This window comes from Sinocyclocheilus grahami, unplaced genomic scaffold (genome assembly GCF_001515645.1).
Source record: "Sinocyclocheilus grahami isolate Dianchi unplaced genomic scaffold, SAMN03320097.WGS_v1.1 scaffold95.1, whole genome shotgun sequence".
Taxonomy (NCBI): Eukaryota; Metazoa; Chordata; class Actinopteri; order Cypriniformes; family Cyprinidae; genus Sinocyclocheilus; species Sinocyclocheilus grahami.
In genome coordinates, this window is record NW_015505274.1 from 1,171,737 (window position 1) to 1,191,340 (window position 19,604).

General features: G+C 38.9%; 1 protein-coding gene across 1 annotated transcript in view; it reads left to right on the forward strand.

Annotated features, from left to right (window-relative positions):
* Positions 1-18,712, forward strand: part of LOC107587711 (PR domain zinc finger protein 12-like) — a 38,189-nt gene extending 19,477 nt beyond the window's left edge. Inside the window, exons 2-5 of the mRNA XM_016275593.1 lie at positions 16,989-17,177; positions 17,278-17,433; positions 17,943-18,057; positions 18,209-18,712. Of these exons, the coding sequence (XP_016131079.1) occupies positions 16,989-17,177; positions 17,278-17,433; positions 17,943-18,057; positions 18,209-18,633 (885 nt within the window). The 3' untranslated portion in view covers positions 18,634-18,712. The remainder of the gene's footprint in view (positions 1-16,988; positions 17,178-17,277; positions 17,434-17,942; positions 18,058-18,208) is intronic.
* Positions 18,713-19,604: the final 892 nt, after the last annotated feature.

Sequence of the window (19,604 nt, forward strand, 5' to 3'; positions counted from 1 at the left end):
ATATATATATATATATATATATATATATATACACACAATGCTGGGTAGTAACTGATTACTGATTACATGTAATCTGGATTACATAATCTGATTCCAAAAATGAAGTACTTGTAATTAGATTAAATTACATTTTAAAATATTCGTAATCAGATTACAGTTACTGTTTTTTTGATTGCATGATTGTATGATTACACACAATAGCAATAAATCAGTCATAATTTATTGATTCTCCATAATTCCTCTTTTTCATCTTTTAAATGTTCCTTTCTAAAGTAGCCTAGATTCAGAAAGTCTTCCAGTTTTGTGGACATTCACAGAAAGATCATGCAGTCAGTAGTCAGGTGGCTTTAATTACACAGAAAAATGAGAGGCCACTTAAAATTTGACCTCTGGATTTACAAAAACCATTTCAGTTTGAAGTGTTTTCTCTGCATTTCAACATTGCATCAACTACTGATTTATGAAAACATACATTTTTATTTGAATTATCACTCTGTAGGTTGCTTAACCATGTATTACTATGCCGTTGGAAGGCTTTTGTCTTTCAAACACATTAAAATGCACAAATTCACTTATTTACATGTAATGCAGGGATTCCCAAACTTTTTCATCATCTGAACCTCTTGCACCTAATATATTTACTTAAAGTCCACTGAGATAAATTAATAATTAAGTAACACATTTGCATGTTCATGGTTCTCTGGCCGCATGGCATTCAGGTAAACAAATAAAATGTCATTTTTTAGTAAGTGTTTTATTTGATGTTATTTTAAAATTATTTATTTTAATTTTTAATTTTTAATATTTCCTTAATTATTAGATTTTCATTAAATTCACGAATGCCCTGCAGTTCCTTCACGAACCCCAGTTTGGGAAACCGTGACGTAATGTAATGTTTAATGCACATTATGTTGTTAATAACAATGAATGGAATATATTTTCTTTGCATTGTTATATCAGTATGGTACAAGATTATCCTAATTAAATCAATGTGATACACGGGTTTGGTCAAAATTAATCAAAAAGTAGTCTGATTATATTACCTAAAATATGTAATGAATTTGGATAACGTTAGCAACTATAATTTTTGTTTGGAATCAGTAACAGACTACAGTTTGTAAGTAATCTACCCAGCTCTGTATATATACATATTGTATAAGGATTTGTTTCAAGATATTTATCTACCCGATAATTCATGGTGTACTGGATAAGGATTTTTAAAATATATGTTTTACATATTTTATCTGCCCAATAAGGATTTTTTAATTGGGTTGCTAATATATTTAAAAAAAAAATTTAAACTAAACAAAAAAAAACGTAAAAATACAAATACAAAATGTATATTAATTTTAAAAAAGGTCATTGAGTATGATTTTAATAATTAACTTGACTTTACCATGTCTATAAATTACACTTAAAATGAGTTGAGAACCACATTGCTTCTGGATTATTTTTTGACTGATATGAAAATATATTTTGGTAAATCTTTACAATAAGGTTCATTAGTTAACGTTAGTTAACTACTTTAGTAAGCATGAACTAAGAATGAGCAATACTTCTACCGTATTTATTCATCTTTATTATTTATTAATCTATTAATCAATGTTTACTAATGCATTATTAAAATCAAAAGTTGTGCTTGTTAATGTTAACTGTGTTAACTGTGAATCAACATGACCAAACAATGAATGACTGTATTTTCATTAACTTACATTAACAAAGAATAATAAATACTGTAATAAATGTATTGTTGATTTTTTTGTTCATGTTAGTTAATGCATTAACTAACATTAACTAATGGAACCTTATTGTAAAGTGTTACCGATATTTTCTTGTAATGCATACTGTAGGAGTCTTTATCCATATTAGCTGACATTTTTAGCTAGTGACAGTAATACATTTAAAATGGATGTTGTAACATTCAGCTGAACCTATAGAGGTGTCTTTTTTCCAGTCATATATGTTGAGAGAAATGTCACAAGCTTTAATTTTAGAAGTGGAGCATTTAAAAAAAGGAAAGGACTGCCAGGTTAGCTAGAGTAATGACTCACCTGGAGGGTTTGAATGCTGACATTCTCTGGCTAATTAAACCTGTAAGACATACGGACAGGTGGAAAGCAGTGTTTTCAACTGCTCAGGGATGTCAGAGAATTATACTTTCTTTGAATACGACTCATTAAGCACGACAATATACAGGTTCTCAAAAATGGATGCAGGTATTTGCCGGTTTTGACAAGTTTGAATGATTTGAAATTATCCACTTATTTATTAAAGTCATTCATTTAATGTATTAATTTCTTGCAAATTCATACATCTTGTGCCTTGCCTCAATTGATCTCCACAAAACAAATATGTATATTGAGTAAAGTATAAAATGCAAGTATGCCAGCATAAAAAAGCCCTCCACTGGAGTACTTATAAATCCCTGGTATTTACCAATGTTTAAAATGTATTTAAATCCTCTTAAAATCATTTTACGCAATGTGCGCTCGGCACTCAAAGACAAACAGTAAAAAGTGACAGTTGGTATGCAGAGATTTTTATTTGTCGGGCCATCCATTAAGTCCCAGCCATGCTGGAGTCCTTTCAGCAGAAATGACCTTGAAATGGCAAACAGTTGAAGAAGGGAGCGTCTGGCTAATACAGGGGTTTGCCAACTCTTGCACCACTTGTCCTGTTGAGACAAAGAGATCCTAAATATTCAAAGAGAAATGGAAAGAGGCTCAAAGTTAGCCGTGAGTGACATACACTATTGTGCGATGTGATGGCACTGTCCACTGGCACTGATCTTTTCATCTATGATCCCCAGGCTCTGAATTATTTCCTATTGTAGGTAAATAGACTCCATGGGAGAGGGGACTGAGGAACCATGCCATAATGTCTGTGAAAGTTCAGTGAAGTATCCACTGGATTAAATTAAGTTCATGTCGTGATGAAGGTAACACGACGGGCTTCAAAGGCGAGATTATACACACAGCCAAAATCCTTTCAGAGAGTCTACTGTAGACATTCCTGAACAGCAAGCGTCTCAAAGCTCTCCTAAAACCTTATTTAAATATTTTTGCGAGCTTTTTTTCTCAGATGTATTCTCTCACATAGTCAAAATGGTAAAATGAGCAGTTTAAATAGATGTTCCAGGTTAAATACTACTCTATTATCTGCCGATTGACACTGAAAATAATGCAAGAGTGAACAATTCATTCTCAATAGCATACTCAATATGGCATCATAGACTCTCTTAAAAGTGATTTATCAACATTTTTTGTTTTGTTTTACAAACTGTGATTAATTCTAGAGATAATCAGCTGCACATTCTTTCTGACACATTCTTTTAGTATATTTTATCATTTATTAAACTGCATCTCCATGTTGAGGTTCAATAACTAGCCTGGATTTGTTTTTATTTTTTTACGCTACCTCAGAGATGCTGTGCCAATTCCTTCATGGGATAACTATGATGGTTTCGCTGACACCTGAAAGCATTTGAATTCATTTTTAACCTGAAGAATTTTGTTAATGTTTGGCACATTGCATCTTTGGCACATTCATCCGTTTATTGTTCAGTTGTTAAATTTAATATTCACAAAGATTCATTACCCACTGCCAAAAATGAAAGACAAGGAAGGCTAAGATATTATCAGCTAGCTCTTCAGTCTATGAGTATTAGGGAGAGTCTTTCTTGTATTCTGAACCCACTGTTGCACCGAGCTCCCAACTGAGAGTCTTTTATAGAAAATATTGACGTAGCCATTTCATTCCATTTTCATCAGATCTGTCCTGGATCAATACACTTTCAATTTGGTGTTTTGGCCTGACAGCTACGGAATTTGTTTTTGTATTAAGTTTTTTAAGAGAGGTGAAAAGTTAGATTAACTTACAATATTGTCCAATCATTTTCTTGATCGGTCTCATCATCTTTTTCTCTCATTCTGCTTTCACAGTGGGTAACCAGCTTGAGACGGTACAAACGAAACCTACTTCAAATTTACCCAATGTATTGACAAGCTGATATCAGTAGAGTCGTCTTATGAATTCCTATCACTCTTCAAAACACGTACGGAGAATCTCACTGCGCAACCTTCTAAACACGTACCTAAACGATACTGACTATGTTTCACCATTGCTTATGTATTGTACTACTTCTAAGTAACATTTTATTAAATTGACTTTTCTAGCATAAGCTTGAGAGGCCTGAAATGGTTTTATGATGTTAATTCTTCCTGTAGAGCTTCAATATTTTCCCAGAACAAGAAATTCATTTTAAGTTTTATAATGAGTACTATACACCTGGGTGGCCAGTATGTGTGTGTGTATCTTTGTCTCTTTCTCTCTCTCCCACTCTCTCTCTCAGACTTTCATTCTCTTTCTCTCAGCTCATGTATATATGGCTTTTAAAAGTACCATTTGTTCCCTTCGTAAAGTGCTTAATGAAGGGGATAATGCATGTAAAGTAATGTGACATTAATTGTTTGAGGTTGATAATAACAGCCCTCAATCATCTGGAAGATTGCTTCAGGCTTTAAATGAAAGCCGTTTTCAAGGCGATGGACTCGAATGAGTGAATGACAGAGTCAAATTAGCTGATTTGCCATTCACGTACACTCTATTGCCTGCTATTTAAAAGTCATTGACCATTTAGGGACGGGCCGTTGGTCGCAGTGAGTGTGCAATGAGTGGTGGTGGCCGTGTTTGTGTTGGAAGGCAGGGATGGATGGATGGGCAGCAGCTCCAACTATGATAGTTAAGAAAAAAAGGCGAGCAATAGAAATGTCAAGTGCCTTCTGTGTGGAAGTGAATGGGACAAATAGACCTGGTTTTAGAGGGCCCCATCCTTGCATTAACATAAGAAACAGGCCAATATGGCTGGAAGTCGGCCGGTCTGGGTGCTGTCAGCGGATCTTTTCGCTGAGGTGATTAATGTCTTTACGACACTGCACGCAGCCAGCACCATGCTGGACCCACCCTCGTCAGACTGCCATGCCGGTTGGGCGCTCTAGTTTCGCACGGAAGTCTTTGAATCGGAGTCAAGAATATTACATTTGCAGAGCACATCCAAAGCACTCAGGTTGCTGTAGATAATTTTCATTGTTGTCGTGATAATGCAAACCTAGAGGTAGCTCAACTGGGAGCGCGTTGCTCTGACAACGCCATGGTTGCGGTTTCCATTCCCAGGGAAGTCATGAACTGCTAAAATGCACTTTTGCACAAAACCTCTGCCAAATACTCGAAACGGATCGCCTTTGCACATAGCCGAATCCTCGTGAACGGGCTGATTTTGCGACTTAGCCATGTGACATTCCTTCACGCAGATGTCCGCCCAGGCTCCCTTCTCTTGTGGCACCCCTAGCCTGCTTCATTGAGAGTCTCTTATTATGTCCTCTTGCCAAGGCCCACTCTATGAATTGAATAGTCGGTGTCTTTATTTCTCTCATTCTCTGACTGTAGACCTCATAATGGCTTCATTAATGCAGAAGTTGCATTTGGTTGACAATGGGTTAATGGCCCGAGGGTAGTCTATTGGCACTGGGAGAGGGCCAACAGGAGGAGGAGGCTTTTTTTAAAGCCCTTTCAGTGTAAGTTCACCCTGGGTCAACTGTGTGTCACCCAAAAGTGAACAAACATGTAATTGATGTTCGGACATCTCTGGCTGACTCTTTTCAAGCCTGGCCCGTTGAAGAGGGTGCTGTCTGGTCTTTGAGGGACTTTTCACAGAAAGGGGAATCCGATTCATGAATACGCACAATCTGCCAAGCTGAAAAAGGGGTGTGTGTGTGGGGGGCGCTCCTGGATTTTTTCCCTTTATAACCCCTGCTGAATCGGTTCTGTTTTGCTTGTTGTTGAAATACAACCCCCGCACATAGGTCGTGATGGGGGTGGTATACGCTGCTGGTGTTCCTGAAATGGTCTTTCTCTTCCAGGCTGGGACCACTGTCTGTTTTTGTCTCTGATTTTCATGGATGTTAGTGGAAAATGTCGAGAGGAGTCACAGGCCTTTTATCAGGCCGTGTTGGAACAGAAACACTCAACACTCTTTTTATATTCACCTTTGCATAACAACCGGCAGCAATTTGTAGAATGAAGCAATGCATGCCAATGAATACCAAGAGGACACCCTAGTGTAGATAAGTTATGTTCCAAATTAATTTGAATTTGGAAATTGCCATTTTTTTACATTTGGATAAAAGAAGTGTCATTTTTCAAACAAAATTGTGAAAAAGTAATTATTATTTTAGAGAGGTTTCTCAAACACTCCCCTGTGCATTTCCACTACAATGATGTAATTCTCTTCTTAAACACCACTGCACAATGTTCGGAGAAAGTAACTTTCTAGTTATGTCTATTTTTCCAAACAAAAACTATGTCAGTAATAATGCAGAAGTGATTGACCAAAATAATTTCTTAAGACAAATTGGTGTACTTTCAGTGTACCTACAGTGTAATTACCCCAGAAAGTACTGTAGTATAAGGTAACGTCTCGGTTACGTATGGTAACCTTCGTTCCCTGAAGGAGGGAACGCAGACGTCACGTCGGATGACCGACGAAATTGGGATCTCGCTTAGAGAGACCAATCTACTTCGAGTGTAAACTAAATGAGCCAATGCACATTGGCATGCGATTATTGCATCCAGCTGCTGCTGATCACAGCGTGAGTATAAGTAGGCAGCAGATGCAGCGCATATTCAGGTTTTCGCTGAGGAGCCGAGCCGGTGACCCGGCCACTCAGCGGTGGTACAGGAGCTGTGGCGACGGGACATGACGTCTCCGTTCCCTCCTTCAGGGAATTTACTCTATACTGCAGTACTACATCATATTCTAGGTTTCTACACATTTAACTGCAGTGCAGTATTATTTTTATAATATGAATCAAATGTTATATTGAAATAAAGAAAAGGTGGTTTACTTTGCATCGGAGCAATAAAAGTGGTCGACAGGCTACATGGATTTATATGCTAAATATCAAATATACAATAAATATTTGTCACACCATTAAAAAAAAAAGTTATATTTTAAAATTCCTTTAATAAAACGGCATGCATTTCTGCATGTCACACACATACTTGGTTATTCGTTACCTGTCCTTTATTTTGACAGAACTACGTGACGTGGGAAAAAGATATCGGTCCACGAATTAAGAAGGCTCGGACAGGACAGAGCAAAACTAGGGCTGGGTCTACCTCCTCCGAGGGCAGCGCTTGGAGGTTCACCACCTGATCCCTGAAGGGAGTAGAGAGAACCTTGGGCACTTCAGCTCAACCGCCTGCAAAAAGGCTCCAATGGGCCCTGCTGTAGTGCCGTGAGCACCAGAGTCAGGTTCCATGAGGGAATAGAGGGGGGCCGGGGAGGATTTAAACTTCTCGCCCCCTTAAGGAACCTGACGACCAGGTCATGCTTCCCCAACGACCTCCATACGGGGGGGTGGTGATCAGCGATAGTAGCGACATAAACTTTAAGGGTGGAGGGAGACAGCCTTTGCTCCAACGCTTGCTGCAAGAAGGAGAGCACGACTCTGATTGGACATCTTCGGGGATCCTCTCAACGAGAGGAACACCACTCGACGAACAGGTTCCACTTCAAGGTGTAAGCGTGTCTCATAGACGGTGCTCGTGACGAAGTGATGGTGGCCACTACCTCTTGGGGTAGATCACCTAGAACCTCCATGTCCCGTCCCGTCCCGTCCAGGGACAAGACATTAAGTTTCCAGAGGTCTGGACACGGATGCCACAGGGTGCCCCATCTCTGAGTCAGTAGATCCTGCACCAGAGTCAGGTTCCATGAGGGAATAGAGGGGGGCCGGGGAGGATTTAAACTTCTCGCCCCCTTAAGGAACCTGACGACCAGGTCATGCTTCCCCAACGACCTCCTTCTACGGGGTCGTGGTTAGCAGCGATTGTAGTGACATACACTTTCAGGGTGGAGGGAGACAGCCTTCGCTCCAACCCTTGCTGCAAAAAGGACAGCACAACTCCGATCGGGCATCTTCGGGGGTCTTCTCGGCGAGAAGAACACCACTCAATGAACAGGTTCCACTTCAAGCGTAGGCGCTCTCGCTGAAGTGATGGTGTCAACTACCTCTTGGGGTAGGCCACTCAGAACCTGTGCATCCCGTCCAGGGACCGGACATGAAGTGGGTGCCAAAGGGTGCCCCCTCTCCGAGTCAGTAAATCCTTCCTCAGAGGAATCGGCCAAGGAGGGCTGTCACGAGGAGCATTAGTTCTGGGAACCAGGTCCGGGAAGGCAAATAGGGGGCCACCAGCAGGACCTGCTCCTCGTCCTCCCTGACCTTGCACAGCAACTGTGCGTTTCAAAGTGCCGGCGGGCTTGGGCATCCCCGGAGGGGAATTCCTCACCGTGACCGTAAGACCAGTCTGCCCACTGCCACAAAAAGGACGCCCCCGGCTGCCATCAGAGGGAACCCCAGATCTAGGCAGTGGCACGGGCACTCCGCCCCCCTTGCAGGTAACGCAAGTTCGCAAGTCCGCAACTCCGAGATGGTCATACCCCCGCAATGGGTGCATGAGCCTTCCATGAAAGCCACCTCAGCGTGCTTCATGCCCAGGCACGAGAGGCAGCGATCGTGACCATCACCCAGTGCCAGGTAACGACCGCATCCAGAACGCCCGGGTGATACGTTGTCTTTAGCAAGGCCCACATCGTCTTTACAAAGACGTAACGTCAAGTTTGCCAAGCAATGTCGCCTTTAAAAAGATGCACCCGAAATTGCTCTTTTAGGGGAAAAAGCTCTTTTAGCATGCTGAGGCGCACAGGGGAGATGATCATCTGCAACACAAACAGGGGGTAGTGCAGCCTGATGTGTGCAACCCACTCGACATGGGAAACCACCACCACTGAAGTGCCGTACCGCCAACACGAAGAGCTCTCCGAGAGCGCGCTGAACTCGTTCAGTCTTCTTCTCTCAGTAGAGTAGTCAGGAGCAGAACGATGTGATCGCTCGGCTCCGAAGCGAAAAGCTGAATATGCGCTGCATCTGCTGCCTACTTATACTCACGCTGTGATCAGCAGCAGCTGGATGCAATAATCGCATGCCAATGTGCATTGGCTCGTTTAGTTTACACTCAAAGTAGATTGGTCCCTCTAAGCGAGGTCCCAATTTCGTCGGTCATCCAACGTGACGTCGGGAGTGACCGACTGAAAGGGAACTTAGGTTAGGTTTAGGGGTAGGTTCAGGGTTAGTACCTAGTTATTACCCAGTTATTGTAATTGCTATAATAAGTACATAGTATGTACAATCGGAACAGGACTGTAAAATAAAGTGCTTCTGACAAATTTATTTAATATATATAAATATACCTCACATTTATGTCAAATTGGTTTTTAAAAATACCAATACCATACTTGACCATAAAACATTAGCTGCCTGATGTTGTGGTGTGATTGCTTAATGCATAATATACCTATTAATTACACCGGAACAACACACGAGTTCAAATCAGGAAGAAATTTTTTTCTAAACAATTAAGTCCAGGTTTACTTTTGGAGCAGTATTTTTGTGTGTGCTGATTATGCTCTGTGTAATTTTGAAAGCATCTGTTTTTCTGTATTCAGTGTTGGAATTTAATTTGATATTATATTATTACTTTTACTATGATTTCTATTCCTGTTTTATTATTTATATGTTTCTGCTTGTATAAGGGACAGGACACTGGAAAGCATGTAACTAGGTTTTTGTAACTGCAACTATGCAACTTTGTGATGCTGTTTGCAAATGTTTATTGGACACCCCAGCCCTTTTTAGGGAAATTAAACTTTGAATGACTTATAGAAGTCTCAGCATATTAAACATTTATTTAAAATGTATTATGTTAAAGTGAAATCAAAACCAAAAAGTATATGGTTTTGAGAAAACATTGACTACTCATTAAAAAGTTTTTAAACCAAAGCATTGATGGTTCCAAGAAGAACTTTACATCCATGGAGCCTTTCCATTAGACAAAAGTTTTTTGTACACGCTCAAAAAAATTTGAATTGAAAAACCTTCAGTGAACAAATCTTAAAATAACCATGTTTTTCTTAGTGTGAAGAATATTTTAATAATCTAAAGAACCTTTTTCCACTATAAAGAACCTTTTGTAGAAAGGAAAGGTTATACGGATGTAAAAGGTTCTTCATGGAGCCATGGATGTCAATAAAGACCCATTATTTTTAAGAGTGTAGTGGAACTATTACTGTAAATCAGACTAAAAAAATGTTTGTTTGTTTTTTGTAAGAACTGCTGACTGAAAGGTTCTCTGGGAACCCAAAATGGTCCTAAAATCTTCTACGGTGTTGCTGTGATATCTGCCTTTTGCAGCCTTTATTTTTAAGAATGTATAGATATACGCAAGCATGTTTCCTCCTGTCTTAATGCCTAGCTCATTATAAGCGAAGCATCTGCGGTCAGGCTGACGATGATGTCAGCCATCAAGTCTTTACCAGTAATTACACATCAGATGACAACAACTTAAAATTGATGTCCTATGCATGAGCGCTAAGTGGCCATTTGAAAAGTTTGAGACAGGAAGCTGAGAGAAAGGCCGTGTTATGAGGGTGTCAGCATGGGAATTGCCGGGGCAGCTGTACTGTACACGCTCTGCAGTAATAGACACACAGAGCCCATTGCCAAAAGCACATTTGGCATCAGTAGCAAATGAGTAATTATTGGGTAATGACCCAGAAGGTGTCCCTTAATTGAATAGTGCAAGTAGGGAGAGTGGTGCCACACTGTCATAAAAGCAGATGGATTATTTCAGGAAATATCTTCTTAAGTGGAAGGGTAAATACTGATGAGCCTGCATTTATTTCTCTGACCTTTAGATAGATAACCACTGATTAAAAATTTAGGCTCTAGTGGGAGAAGATGTTTTTGCTTTTACTTTTTGCTTTTTTCTGACCATAATTGGCCTCTATCCACTACATTCAGTCTTAATTCTTAAATGCATTAGTCACAAAATTGACATGTGCAGGGAGAAAAAAAACTTTAGGAAAAGCTGTAAGTGGACTATTGTGTGGACTAAGAGGTCTTTTGTTTTGAGATCATTTGATGCAGCGACTTTTCTCCCAGTAAAATGTCAAGATCACTCGAATGACTACAATGCCCAAGTGGGCTATGCCTTTTTCTCCCTTTTTGCAAAATGATAGGTGAATTATGTAAATGCAGACATCAGTTAAAAAGCCATATTTACTTTTTACAAGCATTTACCTTTTCTTTTAATGCAATTATCTCTCAAAGGGAATTGTGTGCTGTTGCCATCACTTATCTGCAAGAATGATGTGGGTCATGTTTTATTGCCATCACGTCTTCATGTTTCGGATGTGTTCGGTCTTTACTGCTGCTTATCCTTGTACTCTCACCTTGAATTTTGTAAGTGTAACAGGTTGCTGTACAGTGTATCAAATGGGTCTCGGTGAATTGAAAACTATAAGCGGGGGCTTTATGTCTGTTAAGAATGTTTGGGACCCCTCTCTTACCCACTATATTTGTATGTACTGTATGTGGATATTTCTTAAAGGGATAGTTCACCCAAAAATTTTAATTCTGTCATCAATTTGTCATTCCATACCTGTATGATTTTCCTTCTTCTATGGAATATATAAGAAGATAATTTAAGGAATTACATTTTTGTTCATGCAATGAAAGTCAATAGTCACCAGAATGGTTCCAACATTCTATAAAATATCTTCTTTTGTGTTCCACAGAAGAAAGAAAGTGATACTGGTTTGGAACAGCAAGACAGAATTTCCATTATTTGAGTAAACTAAACCTTAATACTGTTCAAATGAACATAAAAATGTTTCAATTAAATTGTGCCAATTAAACAGGAAGGAAACAATTCATCGTTATTGTTTTAGTGACATGTCTGATCACAAATACACTGCTGTGCTACTTGTTAGACTGCTACAAATTGAAGCTTTTTTTAAAAATTAAATAAAAACATGAGTAAGAATATTGTTCTTGAGTCTCATAATTCCATTTTAAATACCTTATTATTCAGACCATAGAAACAGCAGAGCTACAGGCTTTGCTGGTTGCTCACACTATGAACTGTGTCACACTGATTTGCCAAATCCGCTGTTGGTGCATATTGTGGTCTCCACCCACCGGGAGACCTGTCTCTATCTCCCACTTCCTCTGTCAGCAGCAGTTTTCAAATTCTGCTCCTTTTCAGGTCATTCCGGTCTTTATTCCCATTACTGATAAGCTTTTAAAATCTACTCGGAAGAATCCACACTTCATTGATTGTTTATATTTTGTAATCTACTTTAGAGAAAAGATAATACCAGGGCAAATGTCCCCATACAACACTTCATTCCGCAGTTCACAGCCACTTTATAGAATAATCAGTCTGTATTGAACACAGAGATGAGTCAACTAATAATACAATTACTAAAGCTGAAAGAAACTGCCATCATTAACAGCAAATCACTGTCTGTGAACATTTAGAGCATGCTGATTGGCTGATCATTGGAGCTATACCGGTACACTGTATCATGAATAAAAAATATCAAGGATTTTTGGAAGGTGCCTATAGGCTTTCAATATTAATTAGTGAAAAGCTATTAAATCATTGGTTTTCAATTGGCACGTACTGTCTCTGTTAAAATGTAAGAATTTATTTCACCTGGATCTGTCCTAAATGTATTCTCTGTAAAATAATAAAAGTAATCATCTATGTAGATACATACAGCATGTGCTTGCCACTATAGAATCATATTTAGATCAAGAAATCTTAAGACACAGGGAAGAGCTTCGGGTATATTCTGCTAGCCTGACAATGCACTGTAATAATGAATAATAAGATAAATATTGTAATTTCGATAATTAATAATAATAATAATAATAAAGCATTTCTGCCATCTGTCTGTCACCTGTGGTACTCTGTTACCCAGCATCAATTCACTTCCTCTCTCCCAGTTAATATGCATTTACTGTCTATCTGAAAAAATATTAACTATTTTAACTAACTGTATTAACGTTTAGTTTTTAAATGTCTATTCATTTAAAACATATATAGTACATAGTCAAATTGTGTCGATGTTGGTTACACTAACGTCTGAGTTGTCATTAACGTCTTGTGTGTCTAGTTAATTCCAAATTATTTAAACACCAAACGATTAACTGAGTGATAATACAATCTGACGCAAGTTTCACACTAGTCTATAACATAATGTCAACTCAAATCTGAAAGGGAAAATAATATTCCCAGTGCAACGCACTCTTTCAATTCCTACACGCAATTTGAAGAGCCACGCATTAAAACACTTTTTCTTTGCTTGCTGCTTGTGAAATCACACAGACGTTTGTCAATACTTTATTTATGGGACTGTGAAACAGGTAGTGCTTATTTTTCTTTCTAAATTAATAATTTTTAAGAAACAAATAAAATCATTATATTGTCGATATTTGAAACATTAAGCCATTTGGATGACCAAAAAGCCTAATTAGTACGCCACAGTTCTGGACACAAAACAGGCGTTTACTAATGTCTTAGATAAACAGAAACATTTTCCTCTTCATCCAAGCGTCAATCTATATTAGCGGCAGCGAGCCAGATGCTTTGGTCCCTTAAATCTCTCCATGGAAATTGCGCACGTGCTCCTGCAATATCCATAGCTCAATAAGAGCTTTGATTTGCACTGTACGAACACAGACGATGAATATACATAATACTCGCGTGATATCTGCTCTTGGCCACGGTTTTCTTCCACCATTTGGGCACATTCCCATAAGCACTTGTGTGATGTGACTCGGCTTGTTCGCGTTTTCTGTTTGCTTTCCAGACCCCCTCTGGTCTCTGTTGTCTATTCACTCCCTAGTCTCAGCTGGTCTAAGTGGGCCAAACCTGAAGAAACCTCTATTTTTGTTTTGTCTTCTCTCTCTTTCAAATAATCAGCAGTGTGCCAAAAGTGTCCCTCTTGTTTTTACGCGTGCCAGTCACCTGCCGTCTGCCTCGCTCCTTCCCTTTCTCAAAGCTTGCTTTTCTCTCTCCAGTTCTTTTGACTTTCTGCGGTCTGGATCCCCAATGAGATTCAGATTGGGTACATATTGAGTCCTCTATTGTCCTTCAAGAGCTGTACTACGCTAATTAAATTTTATCCAGCCATATAAAAACCATTTCTCTCCTCCACGCTCCCAATTCAGCTTTCCAGCCCAAGTCCTCTCTTATTCCTTGCCCTAAAAATCCAGTGTTCATTGAGTCAAATCAATAGAAAAACATTTGCAAATCTCCATTATTGTGGGATTTTTGTCTCCTTTCTGTTGTGATAAAAGCACCGCGGAACAGCTTGCAGCTTTGTGCAACCGAGACGCGCGGGACAGACGAAGGCCATGAATGCAAAAGGCATTACGCGCAGCAGCAAGTTTCTTTATCACCCTGTTATTGAACTCACAATTATTTCCACGCCATTCTCAGCATCTGATTATTTCATAGAACATTGATTTGCCGTCTGTTAATTATCATCGCATGCTGTACAAGCTCTGTCGCCACTTGATAAGCTATGCATGCAGCTTTTACATTAGTCATAACATTTTTCCAAACTAACGAATATTCGCTTTTTATCTTCATAAGTTTAAAATCACTTTGGGGAAACTGTCCTTATCGACGTATAGAAACGCATGTTGATCTATACAGTCATATCCTCCAAATAATCAATTCATGCTAAAGAAAGTTCAAATCGCATGCCAGTGTCATTGCACGTTATACCAAACTTACATTTCCTCAGATGATAATATGGTTTAATTAAAATGCTTGAGATATGATCTGTCAGTTCCATCACGATATTAATCGCAAAACCCCAGAGTATTTCTAAAAAGAGAAAAACATGACTGCATCTCTCACCCCATGCAGGCTAAGTTTGCTCTTATTTATGAAACCAGTATAGTGCAATAAAAACAAATCAATCTGTACTTGTGCAAATCCAATTCAGCAGGGAGGGTGAAACCCCTGAAGAAAAAGAAAAGACAGGAGGGAGGGTAGCCCCCCAAAAGCAGCTGTTGAGTCCTAATCTTTTTTCTTGCCCTATCACTCACCTATATTCTCCTCAGCGCTCTCCTCGCATCTCCCTTTGGAAGTTCCCCACTCGCCAGACCCCATCCTTGTCCAGATTTTTTTCGGGCAATCCCCTTGTACTTATCTCAAAGAAAAGAAGAGTGCATGGATGTCAAATTGCCCTCAAAAACACCATGAAAGATTGATTTGCAGCACTATTCATTCAGCTGGCATTATTTTGAAGAGAGCTGAATAGGAAACCCGCAAGCCGGGGAAGGAATAAAGATGTCCTCCCTGTTGGAAAGGGGGGAAACTGCCCATTCTGTCTCAGTCCATCAACCCTGGAGAAAGAGGGGGAAAGGCAAGGGGCTATTCAGAAAAAAAGCCCATATACACCTCACACAATACTAAAAGACTTTAAATTAACATCCATGAATATTAAATTACTTCGGCCTGAAAAAGATTGAATAAAAGATATACTTGACCCAGACGGCTTTGCAAATTTTCGTACTCCAAAGCACATCATTAAAGCCTATTCAGATTGTTTATGCGAATTTAATTTCGATATGATTACTGAGTTCTGGACATTTAACATTAATAGAAAAGAACAGAAACGTAATGTTTGTGCTTGTGTTCAGTCACAGGTGCCATTAGATGGGAAATTACGCAGTAATTGCCTATAATTAATTGTACAATATTTGTAATAAATGAATAATGAATTCATATAATTATTGATCTAATGATGAATGCTGTAGTTCAAAATTAAGAACTTCGGTTCCACTCAGGAAGAAAATATATCGGTCAAAGTTAAAGACACAAAAGGCCACTTTTTCTACATCACGATAGTTACTTATATGCCTTGGTTCTTGTTTTCTGATATCTGACTGATATACTCGATTAGCCGCTTGCGCCTTCACCTGGAGATGTCAACAGTTGCTCAAGTTCTGGGATGTTTATCGACAAGTCTCATTTGTGTTGCTTTCCTATACATTATTTACACATTGGAAGCTAATAATGTTTTTACTGTTTTGTTTAAAACGTCTGTAGGACATTTAATGGTTAGCTTAATGTGCCTGTGGGCCGAAAGACAATTTGGGTTGCTCAAGACGAACTTCAACAGAAAGATTAGTGGCAGAAATTCCTTCAAAAAAAGAAAACCCTTTAAAAGTCATTAAATATATCGCACAAGAATATATGCGAAATTAACAATTATTCTAAATGCATATCATAAAATCGAGATTTAAGCGTTGCAAAGCCTACAGTCACTTACTGACAAAGTGAAACTTATTTAAATAAGGCTATTAAAATCATGAGCGTAACGTTGTGCTTGACCTGAGAAAGTTGCCAGTGAAGCCAGGACGTTAGACAGAGAAAAGCCCGTCATTCATCAGCTCGGGACAGTCTCCACTCCCCCGCTTTGACACTTTTCTCTCCTCTCAGGCGCATTTAAAGTTTTCCGTCCCGATGTTAATATGCCGTGAAAGCTGATTCTACCGCTATTCACACCATGTCAAGCAGCTAATCTCCCTTTCTGCGTTTTGTCAGAAATTCCTGGGCCGTTTAAAGAAAGTTCTCGTTTCTTTCAGCACACATTTAATGCTACAAAGTTTCTGAAAGGATAATGAATACGGAATAAGCTATTTCTTGCCTATGAATATATAGCCTCGTCACATTTAAAGCGTAGAAAATTGCTGAATTCTTAAACGTAAAGACGCGTTTGACATTTATTTGTGTCTTACTGATGGACACGTTGCGCGTTCCTTTATATGGGCCTTGAATAAAATATAATAGTTTACAATATAAAAGACTATTTAAAGCATTTTGTTCCAAATTTACACTATAACTAATTTCCTTCTTTTTTTTTCTTTTGATATAAATGTGCTTGCAAATAGTTTGCGTCATTTCAAGTTTTTTTTTTACCGTATTCGTTTCCTGATTTTATTATTTAAACTAAATGTTCCAAATTAACCTTCTGCTTTATTTGCTACGTTCTACCTCCAGAGGTCCAGAAACTCTCCAGTTTAGTGCTGCCAAGTGAAGTCATCATTGCGCAGAGCTCAATTCCTGGAGAAGGACTTGGCATCTTCTCCAAGACCTGGATAAAAGCTGGCACTGAGATGGGTCCCTTCACAGGGAGGGTCATTTCACCCGAGCATGTGGATCTCTTCAAGAACAACAATCTCATGTGGGAGGTAAGCTACGTTCAACAGGTGTCGCATTTATAGGCTCGTTTTTTGGAGTTTATCCTCGTAAAAGTCAGAGACTCATGGCAAGCGTTTTTGATGTTCTCAGGTTTTCAACGAAGATGGCACGGTGCGCTATTTCATCGATGCCAGCCAAGAGGATCATCGCAGCTGGATGACTTACATCAAATGCGCTCGCAACGAGCAAGAACAGAACCTGGAGGTCGTGCAGATAGGAAGCAGCATATTTTACAAAGCAGTGGAGGTTCGTTTTTTATACCTCTTGAAGTTGTCATAATTAAAATATATATCATTTTTATATTTAGAATTTCCATGTCGTTGTACTTGCATAATACAATATTATTCCACTGATTTAACATCGTTTATATTAATTAAACTAAATTTACATTTTTATTATTTCTCTTTTTTTTAGAGATTCAACTAGATTTTCTTAAGTAATTAAACTCTTTGATTTTTGTTCAAATTGTAAGGCAGCATTAAAGTAAGTTGAAATACTAAAATATAGATAGATCGATTGATAGATAGATAGATAGATAGATAGATAGATAGATAGATAGATAGATAGTTATAATTTGGTAGTTAATTAATCTATTATTTCTATAAAATATCTATTATTTAAATATGTATTTTTTATTTATAATCTATTTACTTAAGTAAATAAACTTTGATTTTAGTTCCAAATTGAAAAGTTTTTTAATATTTTATATATGCATTTATATTTATATGTTGTTGGGGTTTTTTTTCCATTATCAGACAATACCTCCAGATCAGGAACTGCTTGTGTGGTATGGAAATTCCCACAACACCTTCCTGGGTATCCCAGGAGTCCCTGGCATAGAGGATGAACAGCAGAAGAATAAAAAAAATGGTGAGTAATTCAGTCACTTCAGGGCTTTGGGTGTGTTTCAGGCTGATCTTTATCACAGCGCTACAATAGCCTTAGTTAAAACTCCCATTAGCATCTGTTTGAAGTCCCTGACCCTTCTGTCTGCTGACCAAGCTCTCTCCTCTCTCCACAGATGAATTCAACCTGTGCGACACCTCCTCCACTACAGCGCTCTCCACCGCCTGCCGCATGCGCTGCGTCATCTGCCACCGCGGCTTCAACTCCCGCAGTAACCTGCGCTCTCACATGCGTATACACACTCTGGACAAGCCTTTCGTCTGCCGTTTCTGCAACCGCCGCTTCAGCCAGTCCTCCACCCTCCGTAACCATGTGCGCCTCCACACAGGCGAGCGCCCCTACAAGTGCCACGTCTGCCAGAGCGCGTATTCCCAGTTGGCAGGGCTGCGGGCGCACCAGAAGAGCGCCAGGCACCGGCCAACCAGCACAGGGCCTGTAGTAGGGCTGCAGGCGCACTCGCCCCCTCCTCCACCACCTCAACTGGCACAGGTTTCTCACCCGACCTCACTGTTGCATCACATTACCACCATGGTGCTATGAGAATACATGAAGCGTCTAAGATGTTTGCAGACTCACAGGCTGTTCTTCAGTGCGGCTGGCTCATAGAAGTCTGTCTATGCCAAGCCCGCCCTGAGTACTCTCACCTTTAGCGGATGCTGTACGGTTCCTTAAAGGTGAAAAAGTGGTCAGATATGATGAACGACGCCTGCAGAACTCAGTTATGACAGCACTGAAGTGAAAACGATGGCAATGGAAGGGCTGTTTCGTATGTTCATGTTGAATTCATTGCCAGAACTACTTTTCACACAATGATGGCTCTTTTTTTACGGTGGATATCTGCCACATTATATCTGATCAAACACTATCATTTAAGTTGATCAGTAGTCAGTGTATCTTTTATTCATATTTGCATGAAATACTATTGTTTTGTCCCATTCCACTAAGGATAAAGCCACATCACCCCATTCACTTTAGCCACTATGAAGGATCCACTGGGATCAAGCACCACTTAGTGACTGATTTGTGTCACTGCAGCCCAATCAGAGCAGTGGGTCTCAAAGCATGTTTATTGTGAATGAACAATATGAAGTATGTAAAGGAATGTACATATGATTTGAAGATTTACTTCCTAAAACATGGAATAGTCACTTTATCTGTGTATGTATGTAAAGCTTAAAGTATTATTACAAAACTTGGTTCTATTATATTATGTATACTATGTTTGCTTATATAAAATTATTTGGGTATTCACTTGTATGCTCAATAAATAATTAACAAACAATCTCATATTTTTGTCACTTTTTTGCTATGATAATTCATCTAAGCAGGGCTGTGAACAGACCTAAAAATGTAAATGTCTGTAGAAATGTCCACCTAATTCAACTTAGAAACTATAATCATATTGGCTGTACAAGTCATTTCAAATCATTTTTTTTTACAAATTGTGTCTTGTTGAATCTTGAATAACTTAAAAATTAAAGTTGAAATTGGTTAAATTATTTGATGAGTAA